The sequence below is a fragment of the Equus przewalskii genome, chromosome 32, assembly GCF_037783145.1.
Source record: "Equus przewalskii isolate Varuska chromosome 32, EquPr2, whole genome shotgun sequence".
Lineage (NCBI taxonomy): Eukaryota > Metazoa > Chordata > Mammalia > Perissodactyla > Equidae > Equus > Equus przewalskii.
The window spans coordinates 17,188,800-17,209,820 of record NC_091862.1 but is presented as its reverse complement, the minus strand read 5'-3'; the positions used below and the strand labels follow the sequence as shown (position 1 = coordinate 17,209,820).

Below are 21,021 nucleotides of genomic sequence, written 5' to 3'. Positions count from 1 at the left end.
TTTCTAGACTATCTTCTGCCATATGAAAGATTATCTTGAAGGAGCATAAAGCACGTGATGTACACAGTGTTCTGTAATGTACACTGGCTTCCTATAGGTAAATTGAGCTCTTTTGGATGGTTTTCATGATCAAAGAAATCAAGTTGACATGAATGGACTCAAAAGAACATCAAGGTTCAGACTGTATTAACACTGATGGATTTATTTGCCAAGATAATTCTGGTTTTTGTTTTACAGATTAAGGTGAAGACTGAGTATATCAAGCTGAGTCTGTTGGGAAATACCTCATTTTACCCAACTACTTTTTCATATAAATGTACTTCGGAACCCTACACGTACATTATTAATTCAAATTACACGGATCCACATGTGATGTGTTCTGACCTCCAGGTGCGTTTTTGATCCCAGCAGTCTGAAACAGAGTGACAGAGGCCAGTGGTTGCAGATGGCACCCCGTGAGTGAGACTTCATTGCAGAAACCACTTGAAAGTTCATAATGACGTCGGGTATCTCACACCAGGCAAGGAGTTAGTTCAAAAATTTTGTAGTCTACCTACAAAGATTTTGGCCAAAGATTTTGTAGTTTACTCCAGCTAAAAAAGCACGCATAGGGAGAGAGGTTGATAAAAAAGAGAGGCTAAGAGAGAAAATGAGATGTGTCCTTTTTAATGTCAAAAGTTTTGTTTTAAAGAAAGACTGTTTCTTATCCTGACTGAATGGCAACGTCTCAAGGATCCTCTCAATCAATATGCAATTCTGTTAACCTGAAATGCCTGAATTTCTTGGCACTCTCTGCTTTAGAGGGTTTCATAATATTTTTTTAAGTCGGAAAGGGGGAAGAAAGTCTATCAACTTCATTTTGTAGATTAAGAAACTGCCTCGAAAGGCCCCGAGCTCCCCGCGGACTGCCTTGCATTTGACGAGGTTCCCACGCCGCCTCCAGCAAGCCGCCGCAGGTTGAACGTTTGATGCGCGGTCGATCCTCAACCTTGACATAAATAAATCACTTGGGGAACTTTAAAAACTACCAGGGCCCCAGCCACAGCCCAGACTAATTAAATCCGAAACTCAGATGCCCTGGAAGACCCCAGAATCAGTAACTTTTAAAACTGCCCAGGCAATTCCCATGTTGCAGCCAAGGGTGAGAACCACCGATTTAACAAAACTTCCCCTCTAAACGTGATATATCTTATTTCTAACGTATAATAGAGTTCTGATATATTACCACTAGTTTCATTTTATACTTATATGTAAAGGTATACGCACAGAGAGACAGCTATGTGCATATACAGTACATACTAATTTAAAAATAATAGCAATGAAAACGTTCACCCTTCCTCAGGTGGGGGAACTCCCCCACCGAATCCAGAGCGCCGGGCTAATGACGAAATCGGAGCGTCCCCGGCTTGACCCCGCCCCTCAGCGTTACGCGGCGGCGCGCGTGCGCAGTCCGCTCTGCTTGGAGCCTCAAACCTCCGCGGGTTCCCTGGTCCGCCGGCCCTCGCTCCGCCCCCTAGTCCCCGCCCCCAACCCGCTCGGCCCCGCCCTGACCCCGCCCCCCGACCGCTCGGCCCCGCCCCCAGGTCCTCCCCGCCCTGCCGTCCGCAGCGCCAGCCGCCCGCGCCGCCGGCCTGTCCAAGATGGAGGGGGCTCCCCGGGCGCCGTTCGCCCTCCGGCTGCTTTTGCTAGCGGTGCTGCCGGCCGCTGTGTGGCTGACGACGGGCCCCGCTGAGCCGCCGCCGGCGCCCGGAGCCCCGAAGGTAGGGCAGGGCGGGCGCAGCTCTTCCGCTTCTGCGCCCCGACCCTCCGCGGAGGCCCGGGCCGGAGCCGTGGGGCTGCGGCGTCCCCGTCTCCCTGCCTCCCTGCGCTGGCCCGCAGGCCACGGGCTGGGGTCCGAGTCTCCGGAGGGGCAGTGGGGGGGAGCAGTCACGGAGATGGGGCGGGAGGGCCCGGGAGGCGGGAGAGCCTTTGAGACGGGCTGTCTAGTGTGTGGTTAAGCCCCGGGCGGCGGTCCCGGCTGTTGCCATCCCGGCGGCGTTTGCCGTCGAAAGTACGCGGATCGCGAGTGATCGCAGCCTTTGTCATGGCGCCGTCCCGGGGCACAGCCGGATAGCAGGCCAGGCGGTGTGTATGTGCTCGGGAAAGGTGGACGTTGCTCAGAGAGCGCGCGAGAGCGAGCCCGGGCCACCTGTCTGCCCGGCCGGCGGCGGGAAGGATCGCCTCCCCGGGCGCGCGGGCTCGGGGGCACGCAGGCGGGTCGATGGGGCCGCAGGAGGAAGAGGCTGAAGACCCCGCTCTTCGCCTGACCTCGTCCCCTTGGCGGATCTTCGAGCGCGGTGGGACATCCGCACCCGCATCCCCTGGGAACCTGGTAGAAACGCGCTCATCAGACGCTGGGGGGTGGGTCCCCCCGTCTGCTTCAGCAAGCCCTCCAGGTGATTCTGAGGCCGGCTGCAGTTAGAGCCCCCATTGCATGCTTGTGCGAAAGGGAGGCCGGTTCGTATCGTTTTTGCCGTGGAGTCGTGCTGACCTAAACCAGTATTTGCTTTTCATCAGCTGAATGTATGGTAGGGAAAAGTTTGAAGACTTTAAGATGCTAGTTTTCCCAGAATGAAAAGAAACGACTTGGGTCCTCCTTTTCTTACTAGGCAAGACTTGAATACTCTAAATTCAGGGGTGACTGACACCATAAATGTCACCTTTTAACTTTTGGTGTTTTAGAGTTAGGATATTATTCTCCCTGGGTACAAAAATAACGAGCGTATTTCAGTTTCACTTCTGCTAGGGCATTCCAAGAAACCACAACAATGCAAGCCCTAACAACCGCTTGTGTCTGAAATTGTATGTGCACCACAGCTGCAACTGGTCGAAAATGTGAATGTGATGGGCAAGCACCAAGAGACTAAATAAAAATGAAATAATTTCCAAAGTTCTGGAAAGACATTGTTTTCCCTCTTCCAAAGATTCATCATAGTCACTTGCGAATCCACAAGACATTTGAGCCTATTCCTATAATCCGAGAAAAATGCATTTTGACTGCAAGCTGAAAATACACCATCCTGTGGGCTCTTAGCTAGTTCATCATTTCACTCCTCCCTTCCTAGGCCTTCTTTCCACTTTTGGAAAGTCCAGCCGTAAATTCAGAATTTCATAGATTATATGAATGCCAGGCAGCTAGAAGGAGAGTCTCATTCCTTGGAAATGTGTATATGGGAAGCTGAAGCCTCTTGATGTAAATTTTTTTTCAATGTTTTATTGTAAAAATTTTCAAACATACAGTACATTTGAAAGAATTTTACGGTGATCACCCATATTGGGTGACTGCTGTCCAGCAGGCTTTCACGCAGTGGTGGTGTGTCTGTTCTCTCCGTTATGGAAGCCGCTAGACTCTGTTATTGAGCGCTTGAACTGTGGCCAGTGCGACTGAGGAACTAAGTTTGAAAAACTTTTTAATTAATTTAAATGTAAATAGCCGCATGTGGTTAGTGGATGCCACGTTGAGTAATGCAAACTTAGACTACCATTTACATTTTATTGTGCTTTGTCACATGTCTCTTCATCTGTTCATGTTTGTATCCAGCATGATCTAAATCTAAGAAAACTGATTGAAGTCAGGAAAATCCTCCTTGTATCCTCTCAGTGCCTCAAATTTATTGGATTATAAGCATTTTTCTGTTTTGTTTACATATGCTGTTGTCTGAGTTGAGGTTACAGAGATTGAAAAATAAACATTTTTATCGTACATTCTTCTAACATTGAAATAACTTAGTCACCAAAGAGAGGCATCCAGAGGCCACATTTTCTTATATGTGTAAATATTTACTTTGTATACTTCCCTCAGACTGACTGATTTATTTTAAACCAGGTGTCTCTTACCTTTGTCCTTAGGAAGACATTGTATCACAAATAGGCATCTTGTGAGTGAAGGAATTTGGGGGAAGAATTAAACATGGGCCAGGAGTCGCTTCTGCCACCCACTTTCCCAGTATCCAGCGCCCTGGCTCACAAGCCTGAACTTCCAGTTGAGTCAGAGGCCCTCAGGAAGAGCAAGAAATGTGACCTGGCTCTGACCACTGGGTCAGGAGGCAGTAAGGAATGACAGAGTCTCCTCTGAAATGAAATCGTTCAAAAGGACCAAAAAGAATTTAATTGAATTTGATTCTCTGGAAAATAACAGTATGCTGCTGTCTGTTAATTGTCTTTTACAAACGCCATATTCTACTAGGCAAGTGATAGACGTAAGTGCAGTAACTTACTAACAGTATAGTGTATGTTCACTGCTGAAAGGCGGAAGCTATACAAAGGTTTCTTAGAACATCATCAGTGGAGGGTTATCTCTGGACTGTTTGAGGAACAAAAGCCTACAGTTAACAGCCCCTCTAGTTTGAAAAGAGGAATTCTTGGCTGGAATTTGGGCATAAAACAATACAGCTACCAACCTGATGGCTTATTGAATGTTGATTGGTCCTAGAGATGAGAATATTGGCTCTCACCCACACTTAATTCTAGATTAGGCGGGCCTGGAGAAAGCGGGGCTGGTCCTGAGGAATCGCCAGTCCGAAAGCTTTCTCGTCTCCAGTGGGAATTGGGAAGTGCACTCAAGTCAGCTTGAGTGAATGGTCTGGGCCTTCCTTGTTAGAATCCTGTTCTGCGAGTTGTCCCTGGAATCAAGCCAACCTCATACAATCACTCCAGTCTTATTCTCTCATTTGTTAGAAATATATAAAATGTTGTGGTTACTCACAGTGCCAAGAAATACACTTGTTTATTATTTTGATGTTTGTGAATAATTTTTCTATTTTCTTTTTTTTTTGAGGAAGATTAGCCCTGAGCTAACTACTGCCAATCTTCCTCTTTTTGCTGAGAAAGACTGGCCCTGAGCTAACATCTGTGCCCATTTTCCTCCGCTTTATACATGGGACGCCTACCACAGCATGGCTTTTGCCAAGCAGTGCCATGTCCACACCTGGGATCCGAACTGGCGAACCCCAGGCCACCGAGAAGCGGAACGTGCAAACTTAACCGGGCTGGCCCCTAATTTTCCTGTTTTCAAAGTTAAGAATAGCCAAGAAAAAAGTATCTGAGAATTTTTTTTAACTAAGGTATTGCTGACATGCAATATATCACACATATAACATGAGAGGAGTATATGTTTTCATTCTAGGATGACAGTGTTTGTCTATGAATAAACTTAGGAAAGAACTTGATTTACAAATGACAAATTGTAGTTCCCGCGACACCGAATACTTAAAATAGTGCTTTCTTTTCTATGTAAAGCCTGTCAGTAATAAATCTACATATTTGAGTAGACTGCTTTTGGTGTACCTTGAGAAGCAGTAAAACTGTACACTGCATGTATTTGTCCATGGGCACGAGGGGACACATTTAAGAATGGTTAGAGCAACTTCGTTTATGAAAACAAACAAGTTGAAAAGAGCTCAAATGTCCGTTGATAGTGGAAGAAGTAAGTAAATTGGTAACCATTTGATGGACTATTATACAGCGCTGTAAATAAATGTCTACAACTGCATGCATCAACAATTTTAAAGATTTTATTTTTTCTTTTTCTCCCCAAATCCGCCTGGTACATAGTTGTATATTTTAGTTGTGGGTCCTTCTAGTTGTGGCATGTGGGACGCCGCCTCAGCATGACCTGACGAGCGGTGCCATGTCGGTGCCCACGATTTGAACTGACGAAACCCTGGGCCACCGAAGCAGAGCACATGAACTTAACCACTTGGCCATGGGGCTGGCCCCTGCATCAACAATTTTAAACAAAAGAAGGTCCAGCGGAATACATACAATATTATTCCACTTACATAAAGCTCAGAAACAGATAAAACTAAACCTATACAGAGAGATACACAGATAGTAAAACTATAAAGAAACACAAGAAATGATTAATATGGACGACAACATCAGGACCTTCCTGAGGGGTGGTAGGGGACTTCTAAGGTGTGGATGATCTAGTTTTTAATCTAGGTAGTAGGTACATGAATATTAATCTTTTCTTTTAAACTCTAATTTGCATATTAGATACTCATATATGTGATATATTTCTTAGTTAAATGGAAAAAGTATAGAGATTATGAAAAATTGGAATTGTGAGTAAGAGCATAAGAAAGGCTGTGATAATGGAAATGATAGTTTTTAAAAATATTCTTTTAATGTCATAAACGATTATACTATAAATGGAGGAAAAGGAAAACTGAGTTATTCTCAGTTTGTGAAATGTGTACCTAGCCAATTTATATAATGTTTGTTTTGCAGGACAGCATCAGAATTAATGTAACTACCCTGAAAGACGGTGGGGAGGCATCTCGAGAACAGGTTTGTCTCCTTTTGGTTAGGTTTTAATATATAGGTTTAATATGCAGCCTGTTGTATTTTTACCTACACATCTAACTTAGTTAGATAATGTATTTTTGACATGAAGAGTTTGTCATCGTTTATAAACCATTGGAATTAATGTATATGCTGCTTTATTTTAAGGTGATTCTTAACATAACCTATGAGAGTGGACAGGTCTATGTAAATGACCTCCCTGTAAATAGTGGGGTCACCCGAATCAGCTGTCAGACTTTGATAGGTGAGTATGACTAAATCATTTCCGTAACTGTTCTGTTTTTAATACTAAATTAGTGAAACACAATTCTTTGATGTTATATATTTTCATTTTAAATTAATGTACATCATTACTGGAGTATGTCATAACGCTAATATATTAAAATTCTGTTCCTACTTCACATTGATTATTCCTGGCATAGTCACATTTGCTTCTCCGTGAGATTGGCGTTGATTGGCACTGCATTTCTCGTAGGTTGGGATCATAGTGCAGTAAATGGAGATTTACGAGCAAGAGGCACAGCCTCAGGGGTGCTTATTGCAGCTACACAAAGTAAAGAGAAAAACGAGTTGTCTGTCTGATTCTCTAGTTTTCGGTTCTTCTACCCTTATGGCTGTATCACATTTTTCTTTTTTAACCTTTTAAAATCTTGAGTTGTCTAAAGACAAGCAAATCTGTTACATTGCAATGTACCATATTATTAGAATGAAATAAAGAATATGAGAAATATATATAGTATTCTATTTTAATATGCCTTTAAGGCAGTCAGTTTTTCTCTTAAGCACTTGTAGCCTGTGCTTGATTTGTTATGTATTTTCATTATCATTCAGTTCGTTAGTGTTTTCTAATTATTTGTGGTGATACTTCCTTGTCCTTTGGGTCATTTAGTCCCCATTTAGTTGCTTAATTCCAAACATTTTAGTTTTTGTTTTTTTTTACTGATTCCACCTCTGTCATCAGAGAAATAATTTTAACCCCTTAAATTAGAGACTTGCTGTATGGCTTAGCACATGGGCAGTTTCCGTAGATGTTGCTTTCTCTGTGTGCTTGAAAAGTTGGATGTGATGTTCTAGCTATGTAGGTCACGTTTATTAATCATGTTGTTCAGTCTTTCATGGAATTCCTGCTTGCTTGCCTGCTCTGTCAGTTATTGTGAATGGCATGTTAAGATCTTCGCTATGTGGATCTGTGTATTCGCTCTCAGTTTCATCACTTTTTGCTTTATATATTTTGACACGACATTGGTAAATCCCTATGGATTTAGAACTGTCATGTCTTCCTGGTGGATCAACTCTTATTGTTATAACATGTCCTTCTTTATCGCTAGTGAAGTTCCTGCCTTAAAATCCGCTTCATCTATGTTATTTTCGCAATAACTGCTTTTTGGACAGGGAGAGGGGAGGGCAGTGGATTGTTGACATGGTATCTTTCCATTTTCTTTCAGTCTTTCTGGATCCTTACAATGAAGGTGAATCTCTTATAGGCAGCCTATACTTGTGTTTTGTTTTTTTTTGATTTAGCCTGTAAACCTGTCTTTTAATTAGAATTTTAATTAATTTATTTTTTTTGTTAGTGCCTTCACATAGATTCTGATTCCTAGTGACCCTGTGGACAGCAGAGCAGAACCCTGTCCAGTCTTTTTGCGCCACTCTCTCACTTTCTGGCGCTGTATCAGATAATGCTCCACTGCTGTTTGTAGGGTTTTCAGGGCCAGTTGTTTTGAAAGTGGGTGGCCAGATCCATCATCCTGGTCTGTCTTAGTCTGGAAGCTCCACTAAAACCTGTCCACCACAGGTGACCGGTGGCATGGCTTTCAGCATCACAGCTGCCACAGTACGACAATGACCGATGGGTGGTGTGGGCCCCTGACCAGGAACCGAACCCAGGCCGCGGTGGTGAGAGTGCTGACTCTTAACCCCGAGACCACTGTTTATCAGTTTATTTGCATTAATGTAGTAACTGATGTATTTGGGTTTGGGTCTTCCGTCTTAATTATTTGTTTCCTGTTTGTGTCCCACCTCGTCTGTGTTCCTTTTTCTTTTCCTTTTTGCCCTCTTCTGGGTTATTTATTTTTTGTCTCATCATTCTCCTCTATCCTGTTGGTTCTTATATGATTTTACTATTCTTTCAATGGTTACCCTTGCGATCAATAAACTAGTACTTTTATCATTTACCAAACAATGAAAGAACCTTAGAACACTTCAACTCCGTTTGTTCCCTGTCTGCTTTTGTGTTGTTACTGTCTTGCATTTGCTCTTTATGTCCTTAAGCCCTGTGCAGCATAATTACCCTCACTGTTCTCTAGTCCCATATTGATTTGCGTTTACCCTCGTGGTCACCCTTTCAGTTGCTCTTCATTCCTTCCCAAATATCTTGTTCCCCTCTGGGGTCATATTTCCTCTCCCTAAAGAATTCCCCTTATGGGCTTTTTAGTGCAGATTTGTTAGCAATGAATTATCTGAGCTTTTGTTTGTCTGAAAACATCTTTGCGTTGCCTTCCTGTAGGAGCGTGTTTTCACTGCATGTGGAAGCGTAGGTTAGCTCTTGAAAGACTAATTTCCATCGTCTTCTCGCTTCTGTAGTTTCCATTGAGAGTTAGTGTCAGTCCCATACTCATTGTTCAGTGAGGATCATATATTATTTTTCTGGGGTTTTTTTCTGTTTACTTTTAAGATTTTTTTCTTTGCCTTTGATTCTCAGTAGTTTTACTATGATGTGCTCAGGTCTGGAGTCCTTTAATCTGTGAGTTGATGTTTTTGTCCATTTGGGGAAATTTTTGGCCAGTGTCTTTTCAGCAAATGCTACTTCTCCTTCGTCTCTTACTCCCTTCTTGTCTTTCATTTACGCTTACATTTGACCCTTTCACAGGGTTCCATATATATCTTACATCCCTTTCTGTTCTCTATCCTTTTTTCTTTCTGTCCTTCCAGCACAAAAATTCATCAGCTGAGTCTAATTGAGCTAATTTCACTCGTTGGACTTTCCTTCTAGGATTTCCATTTCATTCTTTTTTGTTGCTAATAGCTTACAGTTATCTGGTGAAATTCTCCATTTTATCATCTATCTTTTTGAACCTGTTACTTGCAGTAGCTTTAAAGTTCATATCTGCCCACTCTAATGTCTTGAGCCCCTCTGGATCTGTTTTTTTTTCCTCTTGATCCCTCTCCTACTCTGTACTGTTATTTTTGATATTGCGTATGAAAAATTCTAAAGGCTCTGGATGATATGATCTTCCTCCAGACAGGATTTCCTTTAGTCCCTGGCGGTCATGATGTTAAGGGGTGGAGCACCTTCGATATTAAGTCGAGGATTGAGCTGATTGAAGGCTGGGCCCCAGGCTTGGGAGGCCTGGTCTGTCTCTCCTTCTCTGATGCTCCTCGGATGTGGCTCTTCATGGGTCCCAAGTGAAAACAGTCTTTACCAGGGCCCCTCCTGTTTTGTGGGCCCCAAACTGCCCACCATCATGAGCCTGCCGAAAGTTTGGCCTAATGTCTTAGTATCCTAGGTATATGCTCAGTTTCTCAGCCCAACCCACTTACCACTCAGCAGTTGTTTCAGTGGGGGAGCTGCATAGACGGTTGGCTTACTTTATGCTTCCCTTCTCTCTAGGGTCTTGGTCTAGGACCCTGGATACCTTTGTGCCTTAAACTTCGTTTTACCCCCAAGCTGCCTGGGACTGACGGAAGCTCCGTTTAGCTTCTCTGCCTCGTAGCCACTGTTTTCTCTTCAGCCTTCCAGCTTCTCCACTGTTCACCCGGGGAAGTGGCAGGTGCCTGGTGGGGTGCCGCCTGTGTTTTTAGGTCTCCTGCCTCTAGACAGGTGCGGGCTTTGAGTGTCTGTGGGTTTATTTTTTTACGTCTTTTCTGGTGGTTCTCAGTGAGAGAGTTGGTGTACTACAAGCTAATCCATCATAGCTATTGAGAGAAGCGCCATTCCTGGTTTACATAATAATCCCATTGGTGTTGTATTCAGCAGGAGTTGGACGCGGAGTGCAGCCTGGCTGCTCTGTTTGTTATAGTCATCTTTCTGGTCATCCCAGTTGTCGCCATGCGTTCATTTCTTTGATAGCTCAAGTAAATGCCCGTCTTATCAGTTACAAGAATTTTCAGAACATTAAATGCAACAACAAAAAGTCTTCTTTCCTTAATTCTTTTAAAAAATTTCTTTGGTAGGTATACTAGTTATTTATTGCTGTGTCACAAGTTAACCCCAAATTTAGTAGCCTCTAACAATACTGTCCCATAGTTCCTCTTGGCTTGGCCGGGTCCTCTGGCTCTGGCTCTCTTGCAAGGATACAATCATCTCAAGACTCATCTGGGAAAGATTTGCTTCCTAGCTCACTCTCATGGTGGTTGACAGGATCCAGTTCCTTGAACTCTCGCACTGAAGCCTCTCTTCCTCACAAGATGCCAGCTGGGGGCCTTCCTCATTTCCTTGCCACATAGAGCATCTCACAACATGGCAGTTGGCTTTATCAGCAAGGGGACGAAAGAAGACTGCCAGCAAGAGAGAGAGTACTGGCAAGCCAGAAGTCACAGTCTTCCATGATCTAATCATGGACATGCCTTTCCATCACTTTTGCTGTATTCTGTTTGTTAGAAACAACCGCGAGGTCCAGCCCACACTCTGGGAGGGAATTACACGAGGTCACGAATACCAGGGGCAAGGGTCACTGAGAGCCATTTTTGAAAGCTGCCTTCCACAGTATGGAAAGTCAGAATATGAAGGGCCTTCATTGTTTTAATTTAATTTTACTCTACAGCAAGGGTACCAGATTTGGAGGCTGGAGAGTCACCACTTTGATGTATTTATATGACTGCGTTTTCTTATCCATCGACTCTCTTGTGCCCTCGTGCATTAGCCTTTGGGCATACACATATGCTGACAAGGAGCCTACTGTTCGTGAAGGAGACCGATGAGTACACAGTCAGTGAATACACTGAGAGGGACCACGAGAGAGGAAAGTTTTACAGTTATGAGCCTTAGAGGATATGAGGGAGGTTAGGCAGAGCAGAGAGAGAAGAGCAACAAGTGCCACCGTCAGGAGCCTAAAGAAGGACCATTCAGAGAACTGCCGGCAAAGTCCTAGGGATGGCACTGCAGGTGTTTGAGTGAGGAGGCTGTGTGATGAAAACTGTGTGGTGGTGAGATCAACCTGGTACTGTTGTGTGGACGGTTCAAAGGGGAAGAGACAAAGAAAGGGAGGATTGTTAGTCAACTATTTCAGTTGTAAGTAGTTCATGAACTGGGTATTGGGTAGGGGAGGTGGGTAGGAGTGGAAAGGGCAAAGGTAAGAGACACCTAGGAGCTGGAAGGGCCCACAGGAAGCACCTGACTGGACACAGGACGAGGGTGAAGAAGTCGGAGGTGACCTGGTAACTCGTGTCCTGGCAGCTTGGAGAAGGGCGGATTCATTCACAAAACAGGGAAGTCAGCGAGGAGCAGTTTGTGGAGACAGTCAGGTTGAGCTGAAAGCTTAGGTCTCTTGGTTCTCAATAAAAAGGTCTGTGCCTGCTTAAAAATTTACAAATGTTAGTCTGTACCCCCCAAGATTTTGATTTATTAAGATTGGGGTGAGGCTCTGGCATCTAGACTGTTCCCAGGAGATTCTGATGCATAGTTGGGATTTAGAACCACTGAACCAGTGGTGTGAACATTATTGATCATTTATGGTGGCGTATGTAGTTTAAAGTCTGTATTTATAATTCTGGATGGAGTCGGTGCTTAACAGAGCTATAGAACGATAAACTTAATGCATGCTCTCAAGGAACTCAGCCTGGTCAGGGAGATGGGCTTATGAACTAAGAGCTACCCTGCAAGAAAGCTAGTGCTTTAAAAAAAAAAGGCATGTCCTCAGCACTGTAGGGATGCGGTAGCTAGAACCACCTAAGCAGGAGGTTGTTCAAAGTGGATGGGGGGAGAGTGAGTAGCAGAGAGCAGCCAGATAAATGGAATGACTGGATTCACACAGCTGGGCCTGCGTGCAGAATAGCCATCTGGGTTCCATTTTGGCAAATAATCCTCAGATGAAAACAGTTGAGGGACAGAAACGAAATGCACCTTTTGCAGCAGTTTCATTGGTTTATGCTGACTTATTTTTTTCTGTAGCGCTTTTTGCCTTAGAGTAGCCACTGGCTCTATAAACCAGCGGCAGCTGCTATGCCCCCGTCTCCTTTGGGGTGGGGTCGGGGGTTCTTGGCTAGAGGGAACACGGCCAGTAGCTAATCCTACGCCCTCATCCATTAGGGAGTAGTTACAGGGCCCTCCACCCTCTTCTCCAGCAGTGACAGGCACTTATCAGGGGGAGGATTGAGCACAAACTCAGTGTCCTTACTGCTTGGCCTGCTCCATCACTGGGTTCTGTGAATGAATGAATGGGTGGATGAAGGCGCTTACTTTGCTAAAACATGGGATTGGCTGTGTCTTCTGGCCCGTTTTGTAAATTCCTAAATACCTATGCCATGTTTCTTCCTCACTGACACACTGTGTAAGAGAATAGAAAAGAGGATGCTACTGTGGTGTTTCGTACAAAGTCTAAAGACCATGAAGCATTTTTTCCTTTGCAAATGACTCTAAGAGTTTTGAGGACTTGTCAAGTTGTCTTTGTTTTTACACATCTGAGACATCAGTGAGGTCAGAGATAAAGGCAAAGAAATTGATACACAGCTGTCTTGTTCCATGTAAATTATCAAAATAATCAAATTAAATAACAGATTTGGTGGCATTTTTTGTTCAAAGCTGTCATTACTTTTTTTATAGTGAAGAATGAAAATCTAGGAAATTTGGAGGAAAAAGAATATTTTGGAATTGTCACTGTAAGGATTTTAGTTCATGAGTGGCCTATGACATCTGGTTCCAGTTTGCAACTAATTGTCATTCAAGAAGAAGTAGTAGAGATTGATGGAAAACAAGTAAGACAGTATGCTTATTAATTGGGAATTAAATTGTAAAGATTTGTGCTCAGTATTGTGCATATGTTCAATTATTTTCTTATTTCTGATTTGATAAGGAAGAAAGGTACCTAATGTTGCCTGTGTCCAGTCATTTGGGATTTTTTACTTGTTTTAGCATTTACTTATTTAGCATTTGAAGTCTTAATTTTAAAAAATTGATCATATTCCTACCTGTTGATATCACTTTAAAATATTATGAACATCCTTAAACAGAGCAAGTAAGTGAGCAGAGTGACTTTGGTTCACAGCTCTGCTGCTGTCTGCTCTGGCTAAGTCTCTCTCAGTAAATGCAATGGAATTGAGCAAGCTGACGGTAGCGAGTGCTAAAGCACAGAAATACGATTAAAGATGCAAATTAATGCCTCAAATGGGGGGAATAGAGAGGAACTGTGTGAACAGGACAAGTCTTTTAGTTACAGAAATCAGGGAGGAAAATTCAGTTTTAAAATCTCATGGGGTTATGCCATTATTTAAAATAAAGAGTAATTGATTATTTTTTCCTATAGGCTCAACAAAAGGATGTCACTGAAATTGATATTTTAGTTAAGAACCAGGGAGTAATCAGACATACAAACTACACCCTGCCTTTGGAAGAAAGCATGCTGTACTCCATTTCCCGAGACAATGACGTTTTGTTTACCCTTCCCAACCTCTCCAAAAAAGGTACTTTAAGAGACCGTCATTTACAGTATTAAGGACGTTATTTCTTTTGTTCGTAGCTTTTTAATCATAGTTAACATTTTTGGAAGTAAGCTTCTTTCAAACATACTTTATAACATGCATTACTTGATATGTCCACTTAAGGACGTCAGGAGTCTCTTTTGAGTCTGAAAAGAATGTGGTCTGTGCTCATTGCAAAGTGACATCTTGCTGTAATTATCTACTCTTACTCTGGGTAATCATCACAAGATACATGATAAGAATATCATTCGTGTAACTTCATGTAGAGGAAGCAGTAGTCATTTTTTTCCACCAGAACAGAACTTTTAAAAATTTGACTTTCTGTGTGATAGAATCATAATTGCCATAGCTCTGGTATAACTGTCTTAGTTTATGGCACCTTTCTGACACTTAAATCTGAATAATCAAATATGTTATTTTTTTCCTCCCATGGCAAAATGTATGTTCTTACTATCCTAAGTGTTTGTGGTGTAGTAATCTTAGGACTAGTAGGAGAGACCCGAGTGCGCCTGCATCTTGGTAACTTGGCTCTTCCTCCTCAGTAGAAAGTGTTAGTTCGTTGCAGACCACCAGCCAGTACCCCATCAGGAGCGTGGAGACCACCGTAGAAGGAGAGGCTCTACCTGGCAAATTACCTGAGACTCCTCTCAGAGCAGAGCCTCCGTTTCCCTATAAGGTAAATCAGCTGTTTGGGATTATCTTTATGTTACAAACATTTATGGTTACAGTGAAGAAAATAGCATTTAAAATGAGGTGGAAACCGTGAGCATTAGAAATACGAAACATTGTTAATGATGGTCTCATCACTGTTTTAATGTGGTGTTTTTAGGTATTCCTGTTTTCCTTTCCGAGTTTCATTTCATAATGATACAGTCAGATAATGATGGTGAAGGCACTGGATTTCATTTTGTTTGGGATTTCTAGTTCCATGTTTTTCCCAAATCCCCATTTGTTTAGTCTGTGACTGCTGCCTCGCACGCACACGTGCATGGTGCCCTCGCCATCTTGTACAGTGACCGAGCACGCTTGGTTGACAGTATGCTAAGTCAGACTGCTTAAGTTTGACTCCTGCTTCTGCCACTTACTAGTTTTGGGATCCTGAGTTCCTAGCCTCTCTAACTTCAGTTTCTTTATCTGTACAACGGGATGCCCACTTAATCTGCAAAGTAGTGCCCGTCACATGTGGTTGTATAAGGATCAAATAACATGGGTGCTGATGTCAGTTGCATTGGCACCTCTGAAGTACTCATGTGTTAGTAATGAGCTTACACAGCTGGCCGGGAAGATATTCGGGGTTCAGAGAGAGCATCGTGATGTCTCCATAAGTATTAGCTAGGCCCCTTCCTCACGGTAATTTCCATTGAAATGAGCAGGGTCTGCTGGTAGTCTCAGAGGAGCCCAGAGATGATTCTTTGAAGAACTTCTCACTGAAGATTGGGATTGCTTGTTTGGGGTTGCTGGGGAAACCCAGGTCACTTTTTGCTACCTGAACCCTAGCCCCCTCATCCTGTCCACTTCCGCTCCCTCGGAGCTCGGCCGCCTGGGAACAGGCTGTCTTTAAAGCCCGTGCCGTCAATGCATTCTGAGTTTCCTCTCTCACTCTTGAAGGATAGAAATATGTTTTGTACACAGTGAACTCCCCATCTGTTCTAAAAGCTATTAATAGGGGTGTCTTTCTCTCCTTCTCTTGTCCTCCCACTATTGGAAACACAGTTGACTCCTGGTCCATTTGGGGTAAAGTGTACTAGCCTAACTTCTTGTCACTTAGCAATTATTTGCACTTGATTTATAGTTAGAAAACCGTATAAATAATTGTAAAGGACAGTAATATTTCTGTGCTTGTGTTGTTAGAACTTAATTTTTAAAATTGTAAATAACTTTCTAAGGTACGTTTTAAAGTAAAATGTACCTATTTAAAATATAGAGTTAGGTAAGTTTTGACAAGTGTAGACACCCATGTAACTACCCCCACAATCAAAATATGTTATTATTATCACCCCAGAGCTAGAACATGATTTTTAAAATTTCGTAGAGCTCAAATCAAACTTGCATGTCTAATCAAAACTCCTGTTTTAGGTGATGTGTCAGTGGATGGAGAGGTTCAGGAAGGACCTGTGCAGGTTCTGGAGCAGCGTTTGCCCAGTGTTCTTCATGTTTTTGAATGTCATGGTGGTCGGAAATATAGGAGCAGCTGTGGTCATAACCATCTTAAAGGTGCTTTTCCCAGTTTGTGAATACAAGTAAGTATTTCTTAGTTTTGGAACAGTATGAGTACTTTTAATGATTAAAAATTGAATTGTTTACTATATGTTAGAGCAGAAAATATAAAAATTAAGAAGGAGAAGAAAAGTGGAAGGGAGGATAACATCTCCCTTTTGTTTCTAGCCCATCTTCCAACTTTAGGAGAATTAAAAGACATTTATTGGCTATCTGTTACAATAAAGATGCTTGTCTTGGGGATTCAAATATGAATTAAGACAAACTCTGCAGTCCAAGAACTTAACGTCTATTAGAGAGAGAAAGGAAACAAATTTAATGGGAAATGCAGTGTGTATAGTAAGAGAGAGACGAAACAAAGAGGGCTTCACTGTGTGTTGTCGACCCCACACTATCAGTTGAAAGTGCAGTTACTCTCAGAGGAGCGGGATGCTCACTGCGTGCTGCTTGTGAGAGAAAACAGCACAAGAGGAAACTCTGACTGTTTGTCGGGGGCTTAACTCACCAATGGTCCCAGATGCACTGAGATTCTGTGCAGCTCGTAAAAGAAAGAAGCATGCATGCTGAGATGGAGAGAAGTCCAAAATCTGTTAGATGGGAAAAACTGCATAACAGTATGATCCCATTTGGGTAAAACAAAAGTATTATGTGTATATAGATGGAGAATTTCTGGAATGACAAAGAAAATAAGTTATCTCTAATAAGTGGGAATGAGAACAGGGGTGAAGAGAGTTTCACTTTTCCCCTTCTGTACAGCTTGATTTTTTTGGTGAGGAAGATTGGCCCTGAGCTAACATTTGTTGCCAATCTTCTTCATTTCGCTTGAGGAAGACTGACTCTGAGCTAACATCTTTGCCAGTCTTCCTCTATTTTTTGTGGGATGCTGCCATAGTGTGGCTTGAGAAGCAGTGCCAGGTCCATACCTGGGATCTGAACCTGTGAACTCTGGGTCACCAAAGCAGAGTGTGTGAACTTAACCACTACGTTGCCGGGCCAGCCCCAGCTTGATTTTTTTAACCATATGAAATTATTTTACACATTTTACAATGAATTTATTGTTAGCATTTTCAAAAGTTAAATGATTAGTCTTTTTGGTTGTCTTAATAGAAGTAAATCTCAGCTGGCCCAGTGGCACAGCAGTTAAGTTCGCATGTTCCACTTCGGCGGCCCGGGGTTTGCTGATTCGGATCTCAGGTGCAGACCTACGCACTGCTCATCAAGGCATGCTGTGGCAGCCATGTTACATATGAAGTGGAGGAAGATGGGCACGGATGTTAGTTCAGGGCCAAGCTTCCTCAGCAAAAAAAGAGGAAGATTGGCAGCAGATGTTAGCTCAGGGCTAATCTTCCTCAAAAAAAAAAAAAAAGGTAAATCTCAATAGAAGAGAGAGGACCCCAATTTTTCACTTAGTTAAATTACATTGCACCATGTTGGAAAGACCATATGATTGTAGGAAAAAAGACCCAATTTTAACATTCACTTTTCTACTTCCTTGTCATGACGTCTTCAAAATTACCATGTCTCCATGTGTAACATTGAACTAGTGCCTCCCTTAAAGGATTGTTAAAGGTCAGAGTCATAGTGCAAGCAAAGAACCTGAGAAATATTAGTGCCCCTGCCCTTTTTAGTTAGAGTTTCTTCTGAAGAATTTGCATTTCCCATTTCTTTCTGATAATGAAAATTCTGTAACTTACTAATTTCTTCTTTTTTCTCTGGCTGCCAGGAAGCTCAGAACTTTTTAAAAACTTTATTATGAAAACCTGTGTAGAAAGCAGTGTTATAAACTTTTTTATTTTTCTTTTACCAAATGTTTTTATTTGTTATGGGTTCCTCTGTGGGAAAAGATGCAGTGTAAAAACCAAATTAAAAACCAGATTTGCAATGTACTTTATCAATGGCAGCTGTACTGAGGATGCTCTCTGGTAGTCAGAGATTCCATCAGTGCAGACACGCAGAGAGCAGTTAAAGCAGCTGTCACTTCCCCGTTCAGTTTATGTTCCTGGAGGTCCTCAGTGTTAACTGTTGGGTGGCATCTTCATCCAAATGCTGTGTATTGACAGAAATGTATACTGGTAACTATAGTGCTCGCCCTCGACTCTCACCTGTCCCACAGGCTGCTTCGCTCACTTCTGACGGAGGCCCCCACACTGTTGCGGTTCACAGCACTCTCAGTGTGCCAGTAACTTTCCTGGTGCCCTTATCTAGGCCAGAAGAAAACACTGAAAGAAAAATATTTTTATTGAATTCTTAACTCACTAATGGGATGTGTGCATGTGTAGGGCACCACACAATACTCTTATCTTGGAATCAGAATGACACCTCCACCCTCATTTCCTAGTCAACTCTAGTTTTTGCACAGCATTTGCTTTTTATCACAGTACCTGCCCAAAATCCCGCTTTGCAAAGACAGGACTTCACTGAAAGGAACGTGAAGTGCCCTCAGCCTAGTATTACACATGAAGTCTGGACAACTTCAGTAGTCTCTAGTGCCTCTGAGTCTGCTGTGTCCCCGGGGTCTCAGTGCAGTTTAGGGACCGTGGGCCTAAGATCTTTTCCTGTCAATACATATACAGGCTGACTTATTCTCTTTATGGCTGCATAGTGCTCCACAGTATGGAGATGCCTTAATGTAACCATTCCTCCATTAGACAGCTAATTTCCAATTATGCTCTAGTCTGCATTCTTAAATGTACATGCATCTCTGGGCACGTGTGTATTTATGGAGAACAGAGTCCTAAAAGTGAAATTACTGGGTCAAAGGGTACATATATTCAGCATCTCCTCAACACTTGATAGCAGTCTTTTTGTTTTTGCTACTGTGGACAGAAATAGAATCTTACTTTAATTTGCATTTTCTTCTTCCTAGCATCTTTGCTAGTCTGGGTCTAGCTCAGTCTAGCGTCTCTGTGAGAATTGGCTGTATATATTTCTCCTGTGACGTGCCCAGTCACAGCCTGGCCCATGCTTCAGTTGTCTTGCCTTTTGTAACCATCAGTGTGTGGGAGCTCCCTTGTCTGTTACACACACATGGCATGTATTGCAGATATATGTATTTTTTATCCCAGACTACGATTTGTCTTTTGCTCTTGTTTATGGCATTCCATATCATACAGAAGTTTTAAATTTGGGGCCAGAACAATTCATACTTTTCCTTTCTGGCTTTTAGGGTTCTTAATTTGTCTTAAGTAGGCCTTTCCCATCTTAAATTACATAAGAGTCTTCTTAAAACTTATTTTTTACCATCAGTTTTGGTCGAGTTTAAGCTCGAGTTCTGATCTTGTTTTCCAGAGAGGCCCTTGTTCGATTAGTAATTTGCCCAGTGATTAGAACCTTACCCTTTTCTGAGCTAAATTCCCATGTACCTTAGTCTTGTTTCTGGACTTTCTTCTTCCACTGACTTGTCTATTCCTGTGCCAGCAGCACGGTTTGAATTACTACATTTTACTAAAACCTTTGATAGCTGCTTAGGGCACCTGCCGCTCCTTCCCATTGTTCTCTTGAAGAAAATGTTACAGCTGGTCTTGCAGCTTCTCCCTTGTGAACTTTGGAATCCGCTTGTTCAGTCCTATAAACCACTGACTTCTGTCGACGGTTGGTTTGGGACGACGCTGAACTCGCAGCGCAGGCTCTTGGATCCGATCCGAAGGCCTCTCCCTGGCCGGGTGCTTAGTGAGAGAATGGTGCCTGAGGTCTAGGGCTGCTTTCCGTGGTGAGGACTGCTGAGAAGGCTGCTTGGCCTAGTCTTTGCCCACCTCGTGCAGATCTAGGGCTCGGAGCGTCTGCGTTGGAGATCTCTGCTTCCCCTGTCCTTCCCTTCCCTGCAGCACCAAGGAAGGACTCCCCGTCCCTTCGACTCCCGCAGTTCTGTGGTTAAACTGAACTTTGGACTCAGAGTTCGTACAACCACTATAAACTAAATAAAATGAAGCAGAAGTACCTAACCCCAGGGATGTATTTACCTACAACCATGAAGTATCCCTGTCTTCCTCCCAAACTACAGACAGTGCAAATGTTTCATTGGAATTTTTCTATTTCAGAGGAATTCTTCAGTTGGATAAAGTGAATGTTATACCTGTGACAGCTATCAACGTACATCCAGATGGTCCTGAGAAAACAGTGGAAAACCGTGGAGATAAAACATGTGTTTAAAACACCGTCTCAAATCATTGACTTTGAATTAGTCTTTTGGCTCTAAATTTGCCACTTGAATATAATTTTCTTTAAATCATTAAGAATCAGTTTATACACTAGAGAAATTGCTAAACTAAAACTGCCTAAAACTTGACCTTTAAAGTGACAAGTTAAAGTTCACCTTATTCTATACCAGGGCTGGCTATTCAGATGATGAATTGTTAAGGAAAATTTAAACGAAGTGGAAGAGAAGACAAGTGAAGAAACTTTGAAATTACCAAAAAGAAAAAAAAAGGCAAGACAAAAATGCCATGTGCCAATACTTTTCAAGGTGCCTTTGTTAAGGGAATTATATCCACTTAATTACTATAATATATAAGACTTTATGAAAAGCACTTTATGAAATTCTAATTTAAACGCTCGAGAACTTAACACTTATTTTTTTATTCAGTAAAATGTGCCTTTATATTAAGTACGTGACTCAGTATAAAATCACTGAAGTGTATAATGATTTGACTGTATCCTGTACCAAGACTACTTACCTTGAATACACCAGGATTTAAAAATAGTAGTGACATGTTCTCACTCTAAAATAAACTTTTTTTGAGAAAAAAAGTACAGTCTTTTTGATATACTTGGCCCAGGTGAGAATTACTTATGTATAACAGCTCCCATCACATACGCTGGCTGAAA

At 42.5% G+C, this 21,021-nt stretch overlaps 1 protein-coding gene across 2 annotated transcripts; it reads left to right on the top strand.

Annotated features, from left to right (window-relative positions):
* Positions 1–1,461: 1,461 nt before the first annotated feature.
* On the top strand, positions 1,462–20,943 carry GINM1 (glycosylated integral membrane protein 1). 2 transcript variants are annotated; one of them, XM_070602957.1, is made up of 8 exons: positions 1,462–1,760; positions 6,271–6,330; positions 6,493–6,589; positions 13,106–13,257; positions 13,806–13,962; positions 14,526–14,656; positions 16,057–16,220; positions 20,235–20,943. In XM_070602957.1, the coding sequence occupies exons 1-8, from the start codon at positions 1,641–1,643 to the stop codon at positions 20,344–20,346; spliced, it is 993 nt and encodes a 330-aa protein (XP_070459058.1). In that variant the 5' UTR covers positions 1,462–1,640; the 3' UTR covers positions 20,347–20,943. The 2 variants fall into 2 exon arrangements, with proteins under 2 accessions (XP_070459058.1, XP_070459057.1); XM_070602956.1 differs by having other exon boundaries at positions 14,523–14,656.
* Positions 20,944–21,021: the final 78 nt, after the last annotated feature.